The sequence below is a fragment of the Podarcis filfolensis genome, assembly GCF_964270895.1.
Source record: "Podarcis filfolensis genome assembly, chromosome: 17".
NCBI classification, from domain to species: Eukaryota; Metazoa; Chordata; class Lepidosauria; order Squamata; family Lacertidae; genus Podarcis; species Podarcis filfolensis.
Genome location: NC_139621.1, coordinates 16435632 through 16461639, shown reverse-complemented (window position 1 = coordinate 16461639; position 26008 = coordinate 16435632). Strand labels below are relative to the sequence as shown.

Genomic DNA, 26008 nt, shown 5'->3' with positions numbered 1-26008 from the left:
AGTGAAACAAGCAACCATCACAGGTCTGGGCACAACCCTGAGGTAGGAATTGTGGTTTATTGTTCCTGCTAGGGGAGGAGCAAAGCAGGAGTTCCGTGTGTTCAATGGTAAACCACAACATGAAAACTTTACCATGAAACTAGTCTGTTGCTACCAATACAGCTAAAGTGTGCTGTGACTAAGCACTGGCAAAGGAGTGCTTTGTATTAAATTCAGAATTCCAGAGCTTATCCGAAACTGGAATATATACAGGAAATGATGCACCAGTCAAATTGTGCTAAGAAATAAATATTCTTGATGAACTGCACACACCTGTTTGATCTTTGTCCTTTTCAGCTTTCTTGTTTGGTCCTTTCTTCCATTGTTCTTTGGTTTTGTTGGCTTCCTCGTGCTGCTTCTGTTCAGCTAGCGACTTATTCAATACTTGTGAAAGAACAGAATCCCCTTCTCCAACGAGAAACATTGTTTTGAATTTGTTGTAGAGCATAGATGATTTTTCCATGATAACTTGGCTGACCTTGAATTTCCGTATCTGTGACAGATATAGATAGATAGATAGATAGATAGATAGATAGATAGATAATTTGGGGGGAGGGAGGAGATAGGTCAGTTAATATATGAGAATATCATCAAGTTGCTCAAAGCCACCTAGTATTTACTGAAACAGTCACCATCTATAGACCAACACTGATATCAAGACTAAGAGATTGTGCTTATGTAGCCATAATCAAACCCTACCCTCTTTCTCCTGCACAAAATATTAGCAGGCTTGTGAGAACCCTGAAGTTTGCAGAAGTTGAGAAGCCACCCCAAACAGCTTCACGAGAACTGCATTTGCTCATTGACAACTGAATATTGACTGACTGGGGTTTTGTGGGGTGGGGTGGGTACTGAAAACTGGGCTGGGAGAGGGAATGGAGTGGTTGGAAAAGGAGGATGGAGGAAGAGACACAAATCTAAAAAGGGCAGAAATAATGATCTCATTACTTGGATGGGTTACTTCCTGGTTCATATCAAGAAACTATTTTTCTATGTCCACAGAGATGGAAGTTGGAGCTGCCAACAAAAACAAATGAAGCCAATACTTTGATGAAGCTGCAAATGCATACCAGTGTTCCAGCTTACCCACACCTATAACAGTTCATTGAGAACTAAAGCTATGAGAGCACAGAATGCTGTCTGAGAGATGGACAGGAATGGAAAACAGAAGGGGGAATAGAGAGGATAAACCCTGAAGAAAAGTACCCTATGGATCAACATTTTGTTGCAATCCCCCCCATGTCTATTTTATTGCTAATTAAGTTTTGCAATCCTTGCCCGGCATTCTACTATTTTTAAACAAAGAAGTTTTACATTAAAGGATTCATGAACAGGCTAAACAATCTTCATAATTTCTTTATGAGAAAAGCCACCAATCTTACTTTCTTAAGTGTTGAAATCATCTCCGCATGCTTCTGAGCTTGCTGCATTGTTACTTGAAGTGACGCAAGTTCATCCAACGCCTCAATGCACCTGTTTACATCCTAATATATGAAAACCCAAATGTCAGGGTGAGGGTGGAGGGAACATCACTATTACACACAATTTTGGACAAAACATTGTAAAATTAAAAACACACAAGACTTCAGTGTGATTTTACAGCAGGAATATTTTAACTGAATGGGCTTAACTCACAGAAAATGGACTATTCTCTTGGGGCACTGTGTATATAGCAAACTATTTTACTCTGACATTCTGCATCCTCACACTAAACTTCATACAGTTAACACCATCTCTCTTATTTAATCCAAGGCAACTCAAATTAAGTATATCACTAAGTCAGAAAAGGACACCACTAGGCCAAACCGAAAAGTTGTTTCGTAAGAATATACATTTTTAATTCACTTTAACAATACACAAACAAACACACACTTTTGTCAGCTTTCAGAAACAAATGGTATTAGCACAATATACTCACAAGGTGGTCGATTTTGAGTGAGTTTTTAATTTCTGCATGTATCTTTAGAAGTCGTGAATCCATTGATGTTTCTAAATATTAACAAAACATATCTTAAATGATAGTGAATATAAAATCCATATGGGGAAAATGCCTTTGAGCAACTTTGAGTAAAATACACCAAAACTGATAAAGCAAAACTGGAAGCCAGTAATAAAACTGCACTATTCTGACTGTACTCAAAATAATATTGGCATACAAATTTAAGCTGAAACGCAGACAATGCAATTTGCTTTTTCATAGCAAAACCAGAACATTTTAGTAAGACTTACGTTCCTATAAAGCAGCACATTCCTACAGACACATTTTAATGTATGAAGTGTACCTAGCACCTTAACGGTATCAGGGATTTTGCAATGACACTATGAATAGAAACGAAGTCTTGACAAGCCATCGAGCTTTCATGTCATAAAGCAAATTAAATTTCTGTATGCTGTCAGTTCCAAGCAGATATTTAAAAGTTGAAATGACATTTACACATGTGGGAGAAAAGGGAACTGCAGAAAAAAACACACCTGTGTATGCTTTCCTTTGGGTATACCTTTGTAATACAAAATTTACTAAACATAAAAAACCTTTCACTACAAACCTCGTTTTTTCTCCATCTTCTTAGCTTCCGGTTTTTTGCCTTCTTCTTTGTTTTGCCTATAAAATTATCCAACAATTTAAAGTAAATAATTCTCAACTTCTGGAAGTAAATGAATATTCTTTAGAGACTTAGAGATCAATCCTGGTGGTGGTAGAATCTTTGACAGAGCTACTGCCACAACTAAAGTCATAGTGTCTGTTTCCATGTCTTCTTCTTTTTCTTCTCATTGACTACAATGACAGTGGTGGGAGTGGAGTTAACTATTTCAGCTACAGAGTAGGCTGGTGCTGTTTCGTAGTCTGTGTTAGGGGGCTTAGGATCCTGTGGATCTGCAGCCACTCTCAACATACCCATTTCCCTCCCTCCGCCCATGGAGCTCTCTGGAGGTGTACTGGGGGCCTCTGGTAGTGTAACTTGTGAGTGTACACACTGTTATGAGAGCAGGTCTTTCCACCAGCTAAAAGGCACTTAAGCCACTTTCTACTGTCTTTTGGTTAGCCAAATGTGGGCTGTAGGATTTCAGCTTAAATAGTATTTACAAAGACACTACTAGACAAAGAATGGTAGAGAATCTTTCTTTTCTTTTAATGCCCTAGTCACATAACTGCTCAATTTTTACAAAAGCAGTTAGAATATACTCACAATTCTACTTCCATTTGCTCTTCCTGCTTACGTTTTCTCTCTGCTACTTCACGATCATGTTGGGCTTTTAAAATATTCCTTCTGTGAGGCCCTTGGATATTTCTTCCTTTTTTCTTCTGTACCATTTTAATTTTGAATAGAAAGGAAAACTGATTTTAGTAGCTGAAGCCATCAGTTGCTTCAGACATCTTGTAAAAATATATTTGAGCTTTCCCTGACTCATAAAAGTCGGTCTTGTTATTACGGAATTTCTGTTTATATGCTTTTCCAATATTGTTTTTATGTTGGATTCTTGTGCACTGCTTAGATTTTTAATATTACGCAGTACAGAAATTCTTTTAAACAAAATAACTCCAAAATAGCCCCATTATTTCCATGAGATCATCAATACCACATGATTCACAGAGCATATCAGGTCCTTAAAGTATTTTTGCCATGTGGCACCAAGCCATTGAAGTTGGCCACGGCTTTACATTAAAATCAGGTCCTAACAGTTTACCTTATAAAACAAGAAAAATACATTTCACATGGAGCACCAGAAACTAGCTACAGAATATAGCTTGGCATGCACCAAAAGGTTTCCCTAACTGAAAGACTGGACAAACACATACTTTATTCCCTTCCTGCTCTTCTCCGTCTTCTTCAGAATCTGAGGCTGATGCTGATCCCACTTTGGAAGTAGTTTTCTTTTTTGGCTCAGCTTCTTTTTTGCCTTCTTTCTTATCTGGGTCTTTTCTTACATTGTCTTCTTCTCTTTGACTTTCTTCATCCCTTTTTTGCAGTTTTTTGGGTGGTTTTTCTTCAGCTCCCTTTCTTTTACTCTTATCTTCCTCGTGAACACTAAAAGCAATCCAAACCAAAAAAGAATACAGTGCTACCTCAGGTTAAGTACTTAATTTGTTCCGGAGGTCCGTACTTAACCTGAAACTGTTCTTAACCTGAAGCACCACTTTAGCTAATGGGGCATCCCGCTGCTGCTGTGTCGCTGGAGCACGATTTCTGTTCTCATCCTGAAGCAAAGTTCTTAACCTGAAGCACTATTTCTGGGTTAGCAGAGTCTGTAACCTGAAGCGTATGTAACCCGAGGTACCACTGTACATTTTCTTTTACCCTCTAGCCAGCTCAATCTCCTTTTCCCTATGAAATGGAAATATTGCATGCGGAACCGTAGCTACCAGGGGGTGAAGCCTCCAGAGGGGCATCATTGAGGCTCCTAGTGTCTGTCTGTCTGTCTGTCTGTCTGTCTCTCTGTGTGTGTGCACACGCAGATGAACAAGGGCGCCAAACTGGGTCTTTGACCTGGGTGAAATAAAGCCTAGTTTTGCCCGTTTAATGTGAACTAAGGAATGGTCCATACTCCTGACAGCCAACACAAAATTACTTACAGGAGCATGTGAAGCTACTTAACAGCTTGTGGCTCACCATGAGTCCAATGATGTTTTCTGAAGCAGCAGCCTTGTGTGCTCCCTTTCATAATGAAGTGTTAATCACTTCATGGATCCAACCAGTCAATCTCCATTTAGTAGCTGTAATAATCCATGAACGATATAGATCAAGAGACTAGGTGATGTTTCACACGTGGCCCCTGCAGCAAGTTGCCCACCTCCTTCTATCCTATGTGGCTGCAGGGAATCCATTGCAATAGGGAGAAGCTGAGTTAGGAATCAAAAAGTCTCTTCTGACCTAAGACAAGACTTGGCTATATCTTCATAGGAACCTGCCTGAGGGTATAGGGCACAGCAAATCTGGGGTGAAACAGAGGTCAACCCATAATAGCAATATGCCCCTTCAAGCACTCATCTGTCAAGTCATTCATACATACTTGCATATTTGATGTAATTTCTATTTTAACCCATTGCATTCCTAACTCTCCATGACAAATGCCAATGCTTAAAAACAAACTTACACATCATTCTCAGGAGGGCAGACTGGTTTAATCAATTTTGGTCTTCCTCTGGGTTTTGGAATCTTTACTTCAGAAGCTGATTCATAAAAAAAGTTTTAATTAAATACAGCCTAACTATTTCACTTTAGCTGATCATTAAAAGTTGAAATTAAAAAGCCAGTAGTAGAGCTTTCCCTTCAACCCAATTTTAATTGACTGTCTTGGAGAGAATCATCCCTACAAGATGACTAATTTAATTAAGCCTAGATGCTGCAGCTCAGGATGTGTTAACCAAACAAAATATACTAATATGTAAAGTGTTATGAAAGGCCTAATATACTGGCTTCTTTGTTTTTCCATAGAGGCAAACAGTTGCAGTCCTTAATAAGCATGCTAATTTATTCTATACTAGAAAATGTACCAAACATACACACACACAAAATAATGCACTTTTATTAACATATGTTCTGTATACTTTTGTAACTCTAAAACTGGAGGTTTACAACAACATTGCTCCCAACTCCATAGATAATTATTAGCATAGCTCCCAAGTTTGCAGATACCAATGACATATATTGTTAGATGTATGCCTATGGGATGACAGAAGCAAATTAACCATGCACACTACAATCCATTATGTGTTTGTATGCACAATGCTATCTTCCTGTCCCCGTGAAGTTTCACCTAAATATTCCCATTTTAGCAGGTACCCTAGACTCACATAAGAATAAATTTCAGGGGGAAGAGGATAGGTGTCTTTGTAAAATGAAGCTATCCCAAATATATTTATTAAAATACTGCAGATGGGCAGATCTCGCTGATCACTGCATTATTGCAAGAGTACAGAAATATACAGAAAGTTTACAACCCATTTTCAAAAGGGTATTGTACAAATGAAACAATGCAATCAAATACATTCACATTATTACCAAATAGCACAGCTTCATATCTAAAACAATGTTCTATAATAATTTTGTATGATGATGTTACCTGTAGAAAGATCTTTAACTATTTCAAGTTTAAATCATCATTTTGGCCGGTGTACAATATAAGCAGAATCAAGCAGTAGAGATCTCTCTACCCAATATAAGCACACAGAAAATCAATCCAGGGAGATTTCTCCATATACAACATGCTAGTTTATCATGAGCAGTATGGGGTTTTTTTGAGGGGGGGGGGTTGTTTTTCCTGCTGGGATGGAGGGGAGGGAGGAGAAAACATATTTCAACTGACTGCATACATTAGGAACAAGTTACAGGCTCTGTAACTTACCAGCTGGCCTTCCTCTTTTAGGACTTGCTTTTGGAGCTGTAGGCACTGCAGCTGTTGCTGCCACTGCCACTGCCACTGCCACTGCTGCCTCTTCAACTTCTGCTTGTTTTTCAGCCTGTATTGAAAACAACTTTATTCATTTAATTTGAACAAACTGCACAACTGTTCCAAATGTTGGAAGAGCTTATGAAAAATGGATTTTATATACTATACAGCATAGCATGTCTGGTTCAGACTGGAAAGATGCAAGCTGAAGTCCTTATTCACTGAGACACTTTGAGTCTGTCACCAGGTTGGATCCTAAAATCCTGTGTGTGCTGCTCAGAGAAAGGGAGCTCCCACTGCTTGCTGATTAAAGAAGACACAATTTCCTCCAATGTTTCCTTTTCCACCTGAAAATCTGCTTCAGGGGATAAAGAAAATAGACTTTAAAAGGGGCTCCCCCCCCATTAGCAGGAGCCCCACTTGACCAAATATCACTATGTTCATTTGTATCCCACCCACTGTCATGGAAGACAGAGTAGGCGAAGGGCAGGAAAAAAGTGTGACTGATAGTAAGAGTCAAAAAAAGGACTGATTTTATACATATTAGCAACATATTCTGAAGTAATGAATTTTTTTGTAGTAATTGTTAAGGTTATTTTTGTGTGTCTTTTCATAGGCAACCAATGGTTTTGAAAAACAATTGACAATCCAATCTGTATTTACCAAACTATAAAAGTTCTAAATATTACCTTTCTTTTTCTCCCCCTCCTAGCCACCTTAGGGATAGGTGCATCATCTGATTTCTCAATATCCTAAGGGCAGAAATAGTACTAAAATTAACTGTAAAAATTGTCTGTGTAATTTTGAAATTCTTAAGTTTATGCTAACGCCCCCACCCACCCCATGGAATTCTACATGTCCCAAAGAACGTGAGTTTAAGGGATTTCTTTTTCTCAAGCAGCAGCCCACATGCTGCATGGCAAACTACCTTTGAAAGGGAGAAGATTTTTGACAGCACTTCATATAGTACAAGGGACTTGCCATTCAAGGAGAAAATACTCATTTATACACTTGGAAGTGCGCTCTGATTAAATTAACTTCATCAAATTGCACAGCTCAAATCTATTTAGCTAGCTATACTCCAGTTACATGGATATTTAAACTAGGTCTGTGCAAACTAACTACAGCCCCCTGAAGCAATTCCAGCTCACCATTGTTCGTAGCCTTCTCTCGTCTCTAAGCCATTGTTTGTATGTTACACTGGTTAGGTAAAAACTGCAGTTCCTATCTATGCCCCTGGGGTCATGTATAAAAGTTTGGACCTATGCTCCTCCTCTTATACACACCAGCACTGCCTCAGTTACTAGCTAGGATGGTCAGCAACAATAGCATCGACTCCTCCCACAAGGAGTCATGTTACCCTGCCAGTGTAGGAATGTTCAAGGGGTGAGGCAATAGCTTAGTAGTAGTACATATGCTTTGAATGCAAGAAGACTTAAGTATGAGTCTCTGTCTTCTTCAATAAGAGCATCAGATGGCAGATATTGGGAAAGACCCGTTAGTACTGGTTTTAATGAACTGAGGCTTTGCTAACCAAGTCAGGCTCACATTGCTGCAGCTCCCCAAATGCCAGTGTAACAAGTGGAGTGAGCACCCAGCCAGAGGATGAGATAATCCATGCGTAGCTACGGCCTGGTTCACATGTATTGCTTCAATAATAGTTCTATAAGCAGCAAGGAGGTGTTGTGAACCTTTCCTTCTGTACTGCTGGGAGGACAGCGTCAGCTGTTTCGTTTCACTTTTTATAAAATGTGTCATTTCATATAAACCATACACTCTAGTTTGTTTAATGAGCCAGCTTTATAGCCCACAATTTTAAGTTTACTTACTTGGAAACTGACCAGTTTATTTTAAACAAAAATCCAGCAAGCCAAGATTTGTTGAAAGTTGAAATTAAACTAGGCCTTGCATGGGGAGGGGGCAATCAAGCTTCAGAGAATGCAGAGGTTCCTTTCTGCATATGCACAGAGCACTAAATCATGGTTTGGCACTAAATACAAACACCTCTCACGTCTACTTCCTTCCTTCCTTCCATTCCTGGATTCAGAGGTGCATAGTGGAGTTGGCACTACTTCTTCTAACTTGTTCAGTAAGCAATCTGCATAGCCCATCTGCATCGGACACATCCTCACTATGCAATTAGTCTTGTGAGCTGTCACCAAACTTTAAAGAAGAGGGGGATCAGTCCTGGGAGTTGGAGACAGACCCGCAGCAATATGCACTAATGGAGAAACGGTAGCACAAAAAGAGTGCAGTATAACAGTGGTAGCAATGGGCAGAGAGAAAATGTTACAGAGAGGACAAGGGGTTCAGAAAAACCTGTGACACTACAAAGAGAGGAGAACCTATGTTGTATTGTGTACAGAGAGAAAAAAGTATTTATGCAGAGCCCAGGTGCTGCTCAAAATGGGAAGCTGTGTGTGACCCTCATTTTCCAAAATTAAATGTAAACTGGGAACAATAAAAAAGAACAACAATCCAAATTTCTCAAAGTCACATACTTCACTAGGTTTTTCTGAAGAATCATCATCTTTCGAGATTTCCATCTCTTTTTCTTCTGTTTCAACTTCAGAGGTTATATTATCCTGCTTAACAGAACCCTGGGAATGAGATACAAATATCATTTTTAAAAATTTAGATCTATGTAAGGTCTGTATAGGTGCCTAATGATGAAAGTGCAGTCCTCATGAAGCTACATCAGAATTTGTTTTTGAAAGGCAAAGTAAACGTGATTAACTGTATCCATATGATTTCTTTTTTCATTTTCCAAAAACTTATACTAATATAGTTTTCCTGATCTGGGACTGGCAGACACATATAAAATATGTGATAAGAGGATCCCAATGAGATACAGGTTCAGCCCTAAAAATCCTCATCCAAGCTGTCAGAAATGCTCTCTCCATGCAGAGCATAGACAGGGTATACATAACTTGTACCTTTTTAATCAACCTTTTCTTTTACTAATGGCCTGTAAGGGACGTGTCATTGTAAGGTTACTAGGCATACTGGCACAAGTGTCTCAGGTTCCATTTGAACCCCAAACTCTAACATAAGTAACAGGTATCTGAAGTTCCTCTGTTATCATCATACATTGACCTTAATGCCCAGAAATATTCTGTGCCCCAGAACACTCTCATGCAAGAGCTGAACAGGCACTTGAGCATGGTTGTGTGCCATCTATTTCTTTGGGATTCAAAACTTTTTCAATAATACACATTGGAGAAAAACATCACAGGATGAGCATCAGTTTAGAAGGTCAACAAGACTTTATGTTCTGTATACAGCTGTAACTATATGAATACGGAAACGGTGTTTCCATGAGCTCTGGCACTCGTCACGGTATCCCATTGTGCCAGAAGCGGTTTAGTCCTGCTGGCCACATGACTCAGAAAGCTGTCTGTAGGCAAACGCCAGCTCCCTCGGCCTGAAAAGCAAGATGAATGTTGTACCCCATAGTTGCCTTTGACTGGACTTAACCGTACAGGGGTCCTTTACTTAACTATATGAATATTAACCAGGTGCATTAATTGTATTCTTTTTGAGGCTGGCTAAAAACTTTTTTGTTTAGTCAAAGCTATCTAAACAGCTTAGAGTTTTTTTGAATTAGCCAGTATATAAATCTTGTTAAATATACATTAACATCAAAATTGCTTTGTGTAGAACTTTATGTAAGTTGTGCCTTGGCTACTGGAAGTGTGGAGCTTCTTTCTGAATCACAAGTGCTGAGCATTCTGCCCCTCCTGTGTTCAGGACACCAGTCTTGTTCAGTCCACAGATAATGAAGTGATCTCAAGTCAAAATCACCACATGGCTTCCCGCCTTATCTTACTGGGAACCTGATTCCCAATTAATTGTTCCTATAACCAGTGGCGGAGCTTCATGCTCTGGCACCGGGGGGGGGGGGGGCGGAGAGCAGGCGGGGGCGGGGCGTCCAGCACGCTCCCCCCGCCCCCCTCTTCCTCCGCCAGTGCCTATAACATCTATGATGTAATGGGTTATGCAACAGGAACAAGAACAGAGCTAGCAAAGACTTCAAATCAGGTGGAGAAGTGATTGCCTCCAAAAGCCTAAACAGAATTCAAAGGAGGAAAATGGTCCAGTTTTCATGTCCCCACCATCCATTTGCAAACAACTTCACTCTTGCGTCTGCCCTCATAACCTTGATGAAGATGTTCTGGTTTCTTAAACCAATTTTCTATTATATCCAATGAAGGAAACTGATTTACCACTGCCTTTTCCTGTCCATACTGCACTTTATACCCTCACCTCTGCCCTATCTTTAACATTACAAGGTGATAGTATACTAAGTTATACTCAGAGTAGACCCAATGAAATAAATTCTTAGCCACTCATGACTAACTTAAATCATAGAATTGTAGCATTGGATGAGATCTTGATCACTTACTTTAAGAGCAGTCAGCTTTTTCCTTTTGGGCACCATTTTTTGTTCATTGTCCTCCGTAGTATCTAAGCTAGTTTCTTCAGCAGTTTCTTTAACAACTGTAGGGTTAATAGCTGGATGGGGCTATGGACAAAAATATTGACAACATATACGTAAATCAGCAGGAAACAAAGACACAAGAACAGCAATTTCAAAATTGGGTGATTAAAAACAATTAAATATATGCAACGTTTTTATACAACACTTCATCATATAAAATTTCAGGGTAGCGTGCTGCATAAAGCAAATATTAAAAACACTATACAGAAAACTTCAGTGATTAATGGAACAATTGTAATAAAATTTACTCAAAGGCTCATTGAACTCACCAGGGTTTACTATGTAATGAATTTAGAAATCCACCCTATAATTAAAGGACTGCATTCAACATAGCACTAAATAGGTTGTTCAGTCAATGCAAGCATTTCCTTTGGGGTTTTTCGTAAATGTTATTGTACTAACCTAGAAGCATACTGATACTTCCCTCATTGGCTACATAAGGACCAGCACTTGGAGAACTGAGTTTGCTGTAAGGATATTTGGGGTAGCCAATGTAGCATCTTCTAAATGTTGCTGGATTACAACTCCCATCATCTCCAACCACTGATCATGTTGGCTGGGCATAATGGGAGTTTGAGTCCAACATCTGAAAGGCTCCACATTGGCTACCTCAAGTATATACAATTCTTTCTTGTCAACAAGCCTTGTAAGAAAGGTCCGCAGCTGCTGCCACTCACTTGTTCTACAAGAATTGTGCTACCTATTTACTCTGGCAGGGGCTGCCCTTCCCTTAGGAAGAAAGCTTCTCAAAAAGGCCTGGGATTGACCATTTGCTTAACTATGAGGAGGTACTCTAAAACGGAATAGTAGTCATGTGAGAAGATAGGTAGGGGCAATGGCATGAAATGTCCAATCCAGTAACGGGGAACCTGATCTATTAGACTACAACAGCAGCGTTCTGATACCTATGGTTCCTGATAACATCATATTGGCATAATAGCTCAGGACACAGAACAGACACTGTCAGGTCAATAAGGTACTAGAAATAGCTGACTAAATTGTTAGTCTATACACATTAGACGGTAACTTACCTGCTGAGTAGAAAATTTTACTTTTGGATTGTTCACAATTTCCCACAAGCCTTCATTGAAGCCTTTCCTTTTATTTTGTTTGCCATATTTGTCTTTGTTTTCCTCATAGGGGAATATATCTTTTGGTCCCAAAAATGCTCTACAAAGAAAGTGAGACGCCCAAATATTCAAGGTACACTCCACATTTCTTATTAAAACTGGTAATTTGAATGGGAACCGTTTACTATTTAAACCTATTCTTTTAGAAAAGCTTTTCTGAGTGTCATTATTAGCATTCACTAATGAATATAAAGGCTATAATTTCTAAAAGGACAAATTCCTCACCAGCAGTCACAGGTAAATAGTAGAAGTTTTCTCATACACTAGTAACTGAGAACCTAATGTATTCAGTGCTATTTATTCTAAAATTATCAGGAAGAAACAAGGTAACCAATATTGTAGATATTTAGCACTCAAATGCCCCCAAACAACAAAAGCATCTCTCCAAACCTGGCAACAGAAGTACAGGTGAGAATCCACATTTTGAAGCAATATATGCAGGAACAAAAACAGAAGATCCTGACTTCATATACATAGGTCTCAGTTGGCTGTAACCACACACGTACATTATTTTGGGATTGGAATGTGGAAGTGAAGTCATCCCCCAAAATGAATTAATAAAATATTCAATCCATTTTCCTATCCCTGACTCTCCCCATCACCACTAATCTTAAGCGGCATTTTGCACATTCAACAGTGCTATTGTAGTGAAAAGTGCTGTATCAGTTTTGAAGTTATCAGGGAAAGGATTGAAATTTGACAGTAAATATAATACTACTACATGTCACACTGGAATACTGTGCCTAGATCTAATAATTCCAACTGAAAAAATAACACTGTAGCATTGGGCAAGGTACAAAGTAACTAAATTAGGAGGGAGAAACTGCAATTTTTTTATAGTATAATGACCTTGGATCATAAACATTGATTTTATGCTTTGACGCTAAGCCTCCACTTTGGCATTTGCTACAATAAGAGTGCACAAAATGTATGGAAGGCCTAATTCTCAAAGAACTGTGGGTCATGGTGTAAACAGAAGCTGGGTCTAACAAAGTATAATGCATATATTCCTTTCACATTTTCTTTCCAGTCTCTCTCTACAATGCCCGACACACTGTCTGCTACTTTCCCCACTCATTCCTACTCCACAGTCTCTCCTAAGAACTGGAAACTGCTCCAGGGTGCAAAGACCTGCAGGAGAGGCCACTTCACACTAGTTCTATGCTATGCCAAATAACTACCCACAATTCTCAAAACACTTCGCCTCAGCTCCCATGAATGCAGGGTGTACTTTTTGGACACTTTTGTGATGAGGAGAAGGAACTCATAGAAAGCTTATTAATAATTAAATTTGAATTATTTGAGTTCCCTTCATCTGTACATCTCAGGAAAGTTCATAGCATATACAGGATAAAAACACAAAATACGCAATAAAAACAAGAACAAAACCAAAACAAACCAATAATCCCCCCCTGGTGCAAACACATTTAAAAAGATGTAGGATGTTTGTCAGACCAAGGCCTGGTTGAAGAGGAACATTTTCACCTGATGCCTAAAAGTGTAGGCACCAGGCAAAGGGGATATTGCCTCTGATAATGGAGACAGTACACAGCCATCATGATAGTATCCTAATGTAATTTAAATACCATCCAAGGTAGTAGCAATTACTAAATATTCTGGTAGTGATTTTTACAATGTACCCTGTGAACAAGTATTTTTTGTCTATCTTGAATCTACCAATATTCAGCTTCATTGGATTCTAGTATTATGAGGGGGATAAATCCTTTTGTCTGTAAACTTTTTTTCAAACCATGCATAACCTTATACATCTCTATCATGTCCCTCCTCATTTGCCCTTTTTCTGGACTAAAAAGCCCTACATGTTGTAATCTTTCCTCATAGAGAACTTGGTTAAGTCCCTTCATCATTTTGGTTGCCCTATGCTACACGTTTTTCAGCTCTAAATTATCCTTTTTGAGGTGCATTGACCCACACACCAGCCAATAAGAGCAGTAACGGTTGTTCTTTGTTTCTGTGGGTTTCAACTTCCAGGGCCTCCAAAGGTCAGAACTACAACAAAGAACTCACACCTCCTATTGGCTATAGCATGACAAGAAGTCCTGGTCATGTACTGACATACACTGTTGATTGTGGCAAAATTAAATAACTACAAGTGTAATATAATACAGAATAACAAACAGGGTTCTGTGTTTAGAAAACAAATACTCTTTAGACTAAGCCTGGGAAAAGATCAGTTTCACTAAGTTAACCCAATGCAAAAATGATATTGTCACGCCTCTGTGCTCTAAAATATGTACAATCTATAGTTCAACAGCCAAGTAACTCTATTTCAACCAGTATAGCTTTGTAAATTTAGGACTTACGTTTCATGTGTGCCAAAAAAGAATATAGGCATTTTATTTGTAGGTGGCTTGACTGCTCCATCAGGAACTTCATCCACCTAAGAAAAAGGGGGAAAGCAACATTTACTCTAAACGAAACACTTTGGTTTAGCAGGAAACTACTAAAAGGGGTAAAGAAATCACTGGTGGTTATAATGTTCAGAACACTTGTGAAGTAGGTTGAAAACAGGTCTCACCTATATAAGATGTTAGTCACTGACCACCAAAGACAACAGATTCAAAACAATTTTCTCTTAAACTGCAATCCTATGTGCATTTAATTGGGAGTAAACCTCACCGAGCAGAGCAAGACTTATTGAAAGCAAACATGCATAGGATCATGCTAATAATGAGGGAATGACTCCCTGCTAATTCTGACATTGATTTTGTTGGCTGCTGGAAGAAGGTATCAGTTTGCCTCCCAGTTATAACTGCCCAGCATGGAGGCACTTCTTTTAATTAGTGTGGTGTTATCCAAAGGGACCACTTTGTTTAGGTAACAAGCACCATCCTTACAGTTACAAAAGAGCATCAAATTAGCTGTGACAGACAGATTCACAGGGCAAAGCACTGCAAGGTGGAATTTATTTATTCTTCACTAAATTTATTCTTCAAAAAAGGTACTTTAAAGGGACACTACAGTGTGAAACAGTTTAATTAGAACTTATGAAGAACTGACCTGGATCCTGCAATTATCATCTGAGCCTCTTCATGGGAGGTCTGGAGGGGAGCAACACAAGAACAGGCCTTTTCAGTGGTGACTCCCAACTTGAGGAATGCTCTCCCAAGGAAGGCTCACCAGGCACCATCTTTAGCTAGTTTTAGGCTCTAGGCAAACTGTTCTCTTTACCAGGGCTTTTGGCCCTTAGTTTGAAGGGTTTGGGTTTTTTTAGTATTTATGGCCTTTTTTGGAAGGGCAGGATCTGCTAGAACTGTATTTTATTTCTATAGATAAGTCTTTTATTTAAAGGTTTTTATTGATTAGTTTTAGTTTTTGTGTTGCATGTGTAAGTCACTCTATTTTCTTTTCTACTCTGTGTAAATTCTTTTCTATGTGTAAGGTGACCAAGTAATAGTAATAGTAATGAAGTTGGATTCTATCCATTTTGGTCTGAATAGGGACAACAGTAAATCTAATGATTGTATTATGACAATAATTGCTATGGTGAACAGTCACCATTCTTAATTTGCATTCTTTTAAATGCAGATTTAATCACAGACTGCCACACTTGCTAACTGATGCATGATTCCATAAAAGCTTATGCTAAACTTGTTAAATCTTCAGGTTACAAGACTTTGATAAACTGCTCTTCAGATGTCTTAATTTTTATAATGTAGCCAGCATAATGTGGCATGTGGTTAGGTGAATGTGGAGAAAAGAAACCCAAAGGATCCACGCTGAACTATTTTTATTTATTTTGGCAATATAGTGATATGGAAAAAATGTAAGATAAGATTACAGGGTGGGCAGTATGAAAAATCATTAGGATCTGTGCTGTGATCTAGTTTGTGCACCTTTGAATGCTGGTCTGTGATTCTGTGTCATGCAGAATTGCCCCAAATCTAATTATTTTTTTATGTCTTTGGATAAATATTGACCAGCTTCCAAGCAAGTCTTTCGGTACTGGTAAGCAGCATCTTACTTTGACCTTTTCCTCAACAGGCCCCAGTTGGTTCTCTTTAGTCATTTCAAATTCAGTTTTCAATTTTTTAAAAAAATGTTATTGAAGATTTTCCTTGGTTACAAACCTACATACAGCTTCTGATTTTTTTTTAATATTCTGATGTGAGACACTAATGTTATAGAAAGTATAAATCTGGGGAAGAAGAGAGCAGGAGAGAGAGAAGGGAGGGGATAGTAAACTTTAATCCTTTTACATAGTGTATTATTAAAATAACAACAACCCAATATGCCAGTGTTACTTTGGTAGGTTCTATCTGTTATTTTTCCTTGGCAATGACCACCCCCCTGCCCTCCCCCCACCGTACACTGTATACAACATCAATGTCTCACATTGAATGTTAACTGGTCAATAGAAAAGACTCTAGACTACGACCTGAAAATAAGAGACAACACACATACTTTTCTAACCCAGACATCTTTAGGTATATGGATAGGTATATTTTTTATTACAGACACACTCAACCCAATGTGTCCCTACTAAATTACCCAAACTAATACCAGTGTACTGGCGAACTAATGCCAGTGTACTGGAAAAAGCAAAGATCACCAGTGTTGGAGCAATGATTCTTCAACATCAACTTTGTCGACTGGTCATGTTGTGTGAATGCCTGATTATCATCTTCCAAAGCAACTACTCTATTCCCAACTTATGAATGAAAAGCGCAATGCTGGTGGTCAACAAAAGAGGTTTAAAGACTCTCTTAAGGCAAAACAAAAATTTTTTTTTCTTCCAGTAGCACCTTAAAGACCAACTAAGTTAGTTAAAGACCAGTAGCACCTTAAAGACCAACTAAGTTAGTAACTAACTTAGTTGGTCTTTAAGGTGCTACTGGAAGAAAAAAAAAATTTTTGTTTTGACTATGGCAGACCGACACGGCTACCTATCTGTCTCTTAAGGCAAATCTTTAAAAATGTAGTATAAACAGCGACAAGTGGGAAACACTGGCCTGCAAGAGCTCCAGTTGGAGAACAGCCTTTTTCAAAGGTGTCATGGGCTTTGAAACAAAATAAAAAAAAAATCCTTCCAGTAGCACCTTAGAGACCAACTAAGTCTGTTATGGGTATGTGCTTTTGTGTGCATGCACACTTCTTCAGATACCATGGGCTTTGAAGACATTTGAACTCAAGACATAAGGGAGAAACGTGCTAAGAGGAAGGCACATTTGGCAAACCCTGACGGGGATCCACTCCCCCGCCCGGAAAACCTGTCCCCACTGTGGAAGGACGTGTGGATCCAGAATTGGCCTCCACAGTCACTTATGGATTCATTGCTAAAACCATGTAAATTACCCTAAGCTGCGCCATGAGCAGGTACAGCTTTCAGCCATTCACCTGGTTTGGCCCAATCCATTTGCCCACCAAGTTTTTTTTTTTGGGGGGGGAGAGGAATGTGACCCTTTTTTGCAGGTCATTAGGACCACCTAGCTGCAACAAAAACACCTTGAGCCCAACCGCAGCATATGGGCATCTTGCAATGTGATGGAGAAGTCACTTCCAGGGACACGACGAACACGCCCCCTCCCTCCCCAAGAGAGAGGTCCAGACGGGTGAACCCCGAACCACCCCGTTCCTGCAGGGGGGGAAAAAGCGGGTGGAGGGCAAGGGGGCGCGTTCCCCACGGACGTTCCCCCCCCCGCGCGCGTGAAAAGCGCGCTCGTGGGAACGCAGGTGAAGGAGGGATGGATGAGGGAAGGAGGAGGCGGCGCCTTACTGACCCGGGCTGGCCAATGCGGGTAGCCTTTCATCTTGGCGAAGATCAGGTCCCCGGGTTTGAAATCGCGGCTCATGTTGTTGCTGGTGCTGCCGCCGCCGCCGCCGACACGCGAAAACACCGTCCTCACGACCCTCTTGAGGGAGGAAACAAGGGTTGTGGAGGAAGCACAGCGTCTGAGGTAACCGCAAACACACACGCACATATATCGGTATAATATATCGGTATAATAGTCAAGGTTTCCCCCTCAGGACCCGCCTCCCCGGCGCTTTTCGGGGCCGCCAGGCCAGCGCAGCCGCCTCTTGCCCCGTTTTGGCGGGAAGGGCTCCCTCCATCGCTCTCCGTGTGAGGGCGGGAGAGGAGGAGGAGGAGAAGCCGCCGCCTCTCTTTTCCCTCACCGGACCCACCTCCCCCCCAACCTCCCTCGCCTCACGGAGCCCCAACGGCCGCCGAACAGCCGCTTACCTGCCCCGCGCACGCGCGCGAGAGAGACCCGCGCGCCCCCCTCCGCGGCGCCCCCCCTCCCTCTCTCTCGCTCCCCCTCCCCTCCGCCCTTTCGTAAGAGGGAAGGGAAACAGCGCAGGGCTTGTCAGCGCGGTTCGCGCAGGCGCAGGCGCCCCCCTCGCACCAGCTGCCTGAAAGCGCGCTCGCTCTCTGTCTCTGTCTCTCTCTTTCGCGCCTGAGCTCGGCGGCGTCCAACCGTATGGGGGTGGGGAGAGAGAGAGCGGAGACACGCACAAATGTAGAAAACGCGCGTACACACTAGGGTCTCCCGGGGCAAGTGTCGCTTCAGCGGTCCGTGTGGGTGAGCGGGGAGGTTTAGAGCTCGGGAGGCATGGCGAGCCGTGAAAAGGGATTTCCCTTCTTTCCCTCCACCCCCGTTTCTTTTGGGGACAATGGTTCGCTCCGGCTCCTCCTGCCTGGGGCGGAGCTCTCGCTGGCGAAGCGGAGTGATGTCATTTTAGGAGGTTGGGGAGGGCGCCCCCGCTTCGAAGGTGCTCCGAGGGACGTCAGAGGAGCTGTCCCCCCCCGGTCCCATGTCTCGTGTTCGGGGGGGGGGGGAAGCGCGGGACAAAACAATTAACAATTGTTTTAATTAGCAATGAAATAATAACTAATAAAATATTTAATTATCACAGTGCGTGGGGTGCATGGGATATTATTGTTGCAATTAATGGTCATAAATTAATAGAATACTTAATAATCACAGTAATTATTGCAATAGTTATCACAGTGCGTAGGGTGCTTAGGATATTACTGTTACAATTAATGGTAATGAATTAAAATAATCACAGTAATTATTGCAATAATTATCACAGTGCATAGGATATTGTTACAATGAATAATAAAATAATTTATAATCACAGTAGTTATTACAATAATTATCACAGTGCGTAGGGTGTATGCAGGATCAAGCCATACGTACACGAGCCATAATTATTAAAGCAAAATGCTTGCGTATGGCTTGATCCTCTACACCTTACGCATTCTGTCTAAAGGAAGGGTAAATAGGATTACAGTTGTAAGGGAGTGGGGCAGAATCCCTGCTACAACCTTGTTCTTTTCCGCTGGCACCCCCAACTCAAACCCACTCCCTGAGGCGAAGGAAGTCAAAGGGAAGACCTCTGGCCTGAGAGCTGCTGTCTGTTCGAATACTGAAGTCCTTCTGACTTAGGAAATCTGTGCTTATAATCTTGGTTTAGCCTCCATCGACTGGGGCTTTGAGCTGTGCATTTGGGAGCATGGCTAGAGATGCCAATGTGAAGAAGTGTTGATGGAAAATATATGCAAGTTGGAGGGATGGCTTAGTTGTACAGAAATATATCAACAACTGTGAAGGAGGTGGAAATGTGGCAGGTGTCAGCAATGGAAAAAGTTGTGCCCACATTTTTGTGATTTCCACACTGCTGATAGAATTGTTGTTGTTGTTGTTGTTGTAAGGAAAACAATCGCTGGGACTGGAATGTATTCAGAGATGCAATATATGAAAGGTAACAGGATGCTGCCGCCCTTTGCATCTGGTACCTCTGACTCTGCTGTGGCAGAGTACAGTGGTATCTCAGGTTACATACGCTTCAGGTTACACACTCCGCTAACCCAGAAATAGTGCTTCAGGTTAAGAACTTTGCTTCAGGATGAGAACAGAAATCGGGCTCCGGCGGCGCGGCAGCAGCAGGAGGCCCCATTAGCTAAAGTGGTGCCTCAGGTTAAGAACAGTTTCAGGTTAAGAACAGACCTCCGGAACGAATTAAGTACTTAACCTGAGGTACCACTGCATTAGCCAATGTACTTTCGTTTAGTTACCATAGGGTTGTGGGTTCAGATCCTACATTCAGGTCAGCAAGGATCTGTCCCTTTTTCTTTTATACAATTTTATTAATTTTTAATATTTATGCCTCGCCTTTCAATCAAATTCTTACAGTAGGTAGCAACAATTCACTACCACCCCCAAACTCACACATCCCTGCAGCCCTTAGTTCTCTGGCTGATGAACGGAGCCATAATAGGGTTCTCTTTAGTTCTGCTGTCTTGAATATTCTTTCTGGCAGGGAAAGGGAAGAAAGTATCCTGGAACTGTTCCTTCTCCGGCTGATTGGAAGGAGAACAGCTATTCGCCATGGTGGCTAAAACTGAACTATGTACAGAAGAAGTATATCTTGGAATACCAGAGGCAGAAAGAAAAAATGAGGAACGGCATATCATTTTCACATTCTGCTTTGTTGGGCTGCTGTTTGATTGCTTTTGGAAACAGAATACTGGATTAGCTGGACTTTGGTGTCATCTATGAAGATAATTATTATAGATCAGTGGTTCCCCAGAATTTTTCCTTCTGGACCACTTGAAGATCGGTGAGGGGCCTTCGTTGAACACTTCTTTTTCTTTTGGCCTGTTTGGCAATTGTAACACACAGTGCTAGGTGCTGAGCAAATTTAAATTGCATTTAAGTTGCTTCATTTATTTCTTCTATATTATGCTATTGTATTACAATTTCAGGAATTAAAAATCAATAGGAATATTTAATGCAATGAATGTGCCATCTCCACAAATCCAGACACACTACATACCACCTAAATGAAACAATTTGCGAACCCTGTATAAATCTTGTGTTCAAGTTGACCTGGAGTCAAATCCCTGCTCAAAGAGGAAGCGCTCATTCTCAGTTTTAGCTAGCTTCGCGGGCTTGTTGTGAAGCCAAAATGCTGTTCTGGGTTCACTGATAGAAGGGTGCAATAAAATGGAATGAGCAAATTATTCCCTCAAAAGTAATAGTATCAAGTGTTGCCACTGAGCATATGTGGGAACCGCTTCAAATTTCTGCATGAAATCTCATGAGTGAGTCTGCTGGGTGCAGCTGCCATTACGTGCTGGATTAAATTTTAAATGCTATTTTGAACGCCATTACAAATTGCAAAGCCATAGGTTTGCGTTGGCATGTTTAAAAAACCTACACGTAGCCATGTGCAGCTGAACATTGGCATGAGTTGGCACTTAATTTAATGGTGGCCCTGCACCCTCAGTGATATTGTGAGCTGTCCCCAAAACTCACAGGTCTTGCAGGATGGTGCAACAAGTAGCTAATTTCTTAACTAGTGTGATTTAAGTAGTTAAAGAGAGTGTTGGACTAGGGTTGGAAAGACATCATGTAACCTCAGGGCAGTCCCCATCTGACAGCATAATGTACCTCAGTGTGTTGTTGCAAATATAAAAGGAGGGGTGAAGGGAAAACTTTGTATGGTGACCCGAGCTCCTTGAAGAATGGGAGGGATAAAAATATAATAAATGAATTAAATACATTTTTAAAAAGGAAGGTACTGCTATCAGGACTCAAACCTATGTAGAAGCATGTCTTTCCAAACCATGTGCCCCCCCAATAGTTTATAGATACTTAAGACATGAGGAAATTGCCTGCCTCATTTCATTAACCAGTTGAAACCCCTTGTGCTCCTCTGACTTTTAAGGGGAAAAAGACAACAATCAATAGTTTCTGCTGAAGAACAATGCTTAAAAACAAAGTTCTATATTCAGCTTTGAATAATAAAGCAAATTGTCTTTCTCCTGAGCGAATTCAAATGTAGATTAAAAAGAGAACAGAGATAATAGTACTCACTTAACTGCTTTTCAGTTTTACTGATGCTCTTGCCTGGAGGCAAAACCTTGTTAATTTGAACAAATAGTTTTGGGAAAAGTCAGTAGATGTTGTTGTTGTTAAAAAAACAATACTACTGATGCAGCAAGGTTTCTTACACTGATAACAGAGTTGTTGCTATAAGGAAACCGTCTCCCAGGAATGTATTGTATTCTAAAATATTGTGCCAACAAAAGTAGGGTTGTATAGCAGCTTTGATTAAATAAGATCCTTCTTGCATTTTTCTATTCTTATTTATGTCTACCCTGAGTCTTGAATGCTTCCTCTATCTGCTTCTACTGCACTGTCACCAACATGGGAATAGCTGAGAGGGAAAGGACGTTGAAAGCAAAATTGTACTGATCAGTGTCTGAGTGATCATGTTGTTTTTATAGAACAAGAAACAAAATTATGTACTTTGACATATTACTGAAAAAAATTGAAGCTTTTGTGTCATATAGAACTCTTGTCAGGTTGACTGTAGAGAATAAAGAAACTTAAGTCTGTGGATTGTTATCAAATAATCTTATGCCATTTTAAATTTGCTAATTTTTAAGATGCCAAAATTCTCTTTTTGCTTCAACTGTTTAACATGACTACTCCCTGGGAAACTGTTACACGAGAATAAAAAAATGATACCTATATTACTTATATCCATAGATAGAAGTGCAAATCATACTAATAGTCATACATTTGCAATCAAAATTATTCAACCTCCATTGCAAATCAGGCTTATTATCAAAATTAACAGACTTTTAGCTGTTTGCAATGAGCAAATCAAACAAAAGCAACTGAAATAGCTCAATATAGCAGATGCTTCAAGTGGTTTCCCCCAATTTCAGCTGAAATTGCAACTTATACTGGCTTCTCCAGTCTATTACTCAACCCCCTGAATAGAATCCCACACAACTGCACAAAACAGGTGTTCAAGCATACCTAATGCAACTATTCAACTAATCAATATTTTTTTGGGGGGAGGTAAAGGGACCTTGGCCCTTAGGAGTTGGCTCCCATACATGGAAAATCTGACCCAAGGGAATGCAGCCATCAGGATGAAAAATTACCCCCCCCCCCATGGATTGAATGAATGAATGAAACTTTATTTGCGTCAGCCATAGGCCATAGCAACAAAAGAACATTGCAATATACACAGAAGTAAAAAGTCGATTATATAAAACACAGTTTAGGGTCCTGAATCAGCAGTCAAATGGTGGATCTTATTCTGATTGCCCCAGCTAAAAACCTTGCAACCTTTGCTGTCACCTGCTCATCTTGATCTGCCAAGAGAAAGGACACTGTGGCAGTGGCTGAGCGACCGGGAATGGACAATAAAAGAGGGGTGATAATCTCATTCCTCAAGTCTTTATAAAGAGTGCAAGCAAGAAGGGCATGCGCCACCGATTCGGTACTGCCTTCTCCACAGGGACATAAACGTTTTTCGTGTGGAATCTGTTGGAATCGTCCCTCAAGTACAGCCGAGGGAATACATTCAATCTTGTGAGAGTAAAAGTGCGTCTATATTTTGGGATTGCTAGGTTATGCAGATAGGATGCCAGAGAATCAAAATGGGAATGTGGATTTATGGCATGCCTTTTTCTGATGTCATTATAGATAAGGAGTGAGCTGTACATAGCAAACAAGCAAAGGGGAAATGGCTGCTGAGCTGCACCCACCATTGTGAGGCCTGAGGAGGCGATGATGATGATGCCTCTCCAGCTGCTGTTATTGGCTGTGGACGCCCTGTGATGTCACATAAGCACATGGCAGCTCAGTGGATATACAAAAGCGGCCCAAGGGGAAAGCCCAAGGCAAAGCTTGAAAAGGACACAGTGGACAACAGTTGTGTTATTCAGTACTTGGTGATCTCCTTCCGTGTGGAGGCCAAGTGGCAAATGGAAGGAGGCCATCATCCGTCAATGAGATGTTGTGGAGCAACGAGAAGGCAAATGTACCTGCTGAGCAGGACCGCGGCTTGAAAGCGGCAGATATCCATGGTTTGAAGCTGGCGATGGACCTGGCAGAAGCTGTGATTAGCATGTGGAAGCCTGGGATGCCGCAGGGCTGAAGGAGGCTGAAGTTTGTGCACGCAAGCTGGTTGAAATTCACCTTCAGAAGGCCACTGACAAAAGCTGTGTGGATATTTGTGGGTTGATGCTGGGGTAAGTATGAATGGAGAATGTGGATATAGGTCACCCACCAGACATGCTATGCCTGGGAATTGCATGTTCAGATAGCGGTGTAGGTTGCCCTCCAGACTCTGGGTGAATGAACCGCTAGATATTCATGGGTGGAAGCCAGAGGAGTTTGGCAGGCTGGCCAATGGAGGTGGTTGGATGATAACTGTTGAACGAGGGCCATTCCTCTCACCGTATCTGTGTGTTTGTCTTTCATGGATGTCATAAGCCAACAAAGCTTTCCCCGAAAGCAGCAATGAAGGGGACGGCAGAGCTTAAGCAAGCCATCTTCTACTTCTAAATCAAGGTATTCCTAAATACATCTAAGTAAAGTTCATGACATTCCCCTTTCCAGTACCAGGATGGGAGGCTGTGCAGATGCATCCCTAAGCAGTTGCCATGGGCTACAAACTTCCTGTGATGTCACAAATGGACAGGGTGGCTGAGGGCAAGAGGTAGTTACTAGTGGGAGGTGGCTGGAAGAAGTGAGAAACCCCAGTAGATGGTTCAGGGGAAGTTGGGGTAGGTAGGCAGGGCCAGCTGGATATGCAGAAGTTGAATATGGGCTGACTCCCTTCTGTCTACTTGCGTTGCCAATGTTTTGTTCTCTCAGGGCTCCTGTACCTGTCTCGCCTAGATCGCTGTAAAACAAGGAAAAAACACAGGATTTTGGCCCCAGTAAACGGAAGAAAGTCTTACGTTTGACACACGTCACTATTCTAAGGGGCAAGATTTGGCTTCTTTTGGAAGGAGGTCACCTGTAAGCTTATTGTAATTCCCTAATATTTGCTCTTCCTTAAAAATATATACACCTTGACTGTTCATTGCAATTCTGTCTCCTTTTTCACACAGAAGCTTGCCTTCTCCCCCAACTAAGGAGGGTATTATTATCATAATACTTTATATCCTGCTGTTCTGGCAAAATATAATAATCTAAAAGCACAATACTCAGCACATAACGCTGACACAAAAACCTTGCACGTACACTTTGTAAAAGAATGAAAGTTTACTACCTGAAAGGTAGCCTGTGAGATTCATGACTGAATGGACATTGAACTCACTACTTGCTTGTCCAAGTGCAATGCTCTTAACAATATGTAGCTTCTCATTCCTTTACACTCAGTGCTGAACACTGTGATGCAACTTGCACAATGATTTGCTAAACAATACGTTTTCTATTTTATCTGTGGAGGTATGTTACCAACCGAATGAAAGACCGATTTGGATGGAAAGAACCTTCAATATAAATAGAACCTTAATGTCCCTAGGTGAAAGTCTAGTGCTGTTGCCAGTAATTATTCTCAAACGTTTTTTAAACCCCCAAGGTCCCAATTCGCCAACCTCAGACATGCATTAACGGTAATGTTGTTGGAACAACCTCATAGAATGCTTAATTCCAACACAAAATATAATAATTACCAAGTAATGAGAGAATCAAAGCAACATAAAACAATGCAAGCATTTAGGAAATTACACATCTAAAAGCTCAGCAAAATTCCAAAGCGAGAAAGGAAACTCTCAGATCTTTGCTTAAATCTTCTAAAAACAATTTCATAGCTGCTTTCTCAAATGCAGCTCCTATAACCAGTACGGAATGCCATTTATTCGCGCAAAATGCTCTGCACAACTGCCAGCAAACTAATATATTCTATATAATTATTATTTAAAAATGTATGCAGAAATAGCCGTGTGCACCTTCGCAAGAGCCCCAGCCCTTTAACGGTTCCTGCATTTCTGCAGAGCGCTAAAAACGGCGGGAAATAAAATGGGGAAAAACCTTGCCTAGCGTCCCCCCCTCCGCGCATGCTCCTGTGTAACATCCGAAGCCGACAGTAGCTGGGAAGAGCCGCCCGGTCTCTTGCCCCTTTGGAACGCGTCGCGTCACAATCGGCAGCTCCTCCAATGGGAAGC

General features: G+C 40.9%; 1 protein-coding gene and 1 long non-coding RNA gene across 4 annotated transcripts in view; both read right to left on the bottom strand.

Moving 5' to 3' along the window:
• PSIP1 (PC4 and SRSF1 interacting protein 1) overlaps positions 1-18418 on the bottom strand; it is a 20410-nt gene extending 1992 nt beyond the window's left edge. For 2 of the 3 annotated variants that reach the window (XM_083593454.1, XM_083593455.1), the window contains exons 1-14: positions 17802-18236; positions 14385-14461; positions 11962-12100; positions 10835-10954; positions 8931-9029; positions 7119-7181; positions 6385-6499; positions 5134-5209; positions 3839-4067; positions 3228-3343; positions 2586-2641; positions 1958-2028; positions 1422-1523; positions 313-532 (exon numbers count right to left, since the gene is read on the bottom strand). In XM_083593454.1, coding sequence (XP_083449580.1) covers positions 313-532; positions 1422-1523; positions 1958-2028; positions 2586-2641; positions 3228-3343; positions 3839-4067; positions 5134-5209; positions 6385-6499; positions 7119-7181; positions 8931-9029; positions 10835-10954; positions 11962-12100; positions 14385-14461; positions 17802-18002 — 1684 coding nt within the window. In that variant the 5' untranslated portion in view covers positions 18003-18236. Of the gene's footprint in view, positions 1-312; positions 533-1421; positions 1524-1957; positions 2029-2585; positions 2642-3227; positions 3344-3838; positions 4068-5133; positions 5210-6384; positions 6500-7118; positions 7182-8930; positions 9030-10834; positions 10955-11961; positions 12101-14384; positions 14462-17801; positions 18237-18262 lie in introns of those variants that run through there. The other variant, XM_083593456.1, reaches the window with a different exon arrangement.
• A 4589-nt stretch (positions 18419-23007) lies between these two features.
• On the bottom strand, positions 23008-25954 carry LOC310753038. Its single transcript, XR_014543098.1, has 2 exons — positions 25793-25954; positions 23008-24738 (listed from the first exon to the last, which is right to left on the bottom strand). It is a non-coding gene; the product is annotated as an uncharacterized lncRNA (long non-coding RNA).
• Positions 25955-26008: the final 54 nt, after the last annotated feature.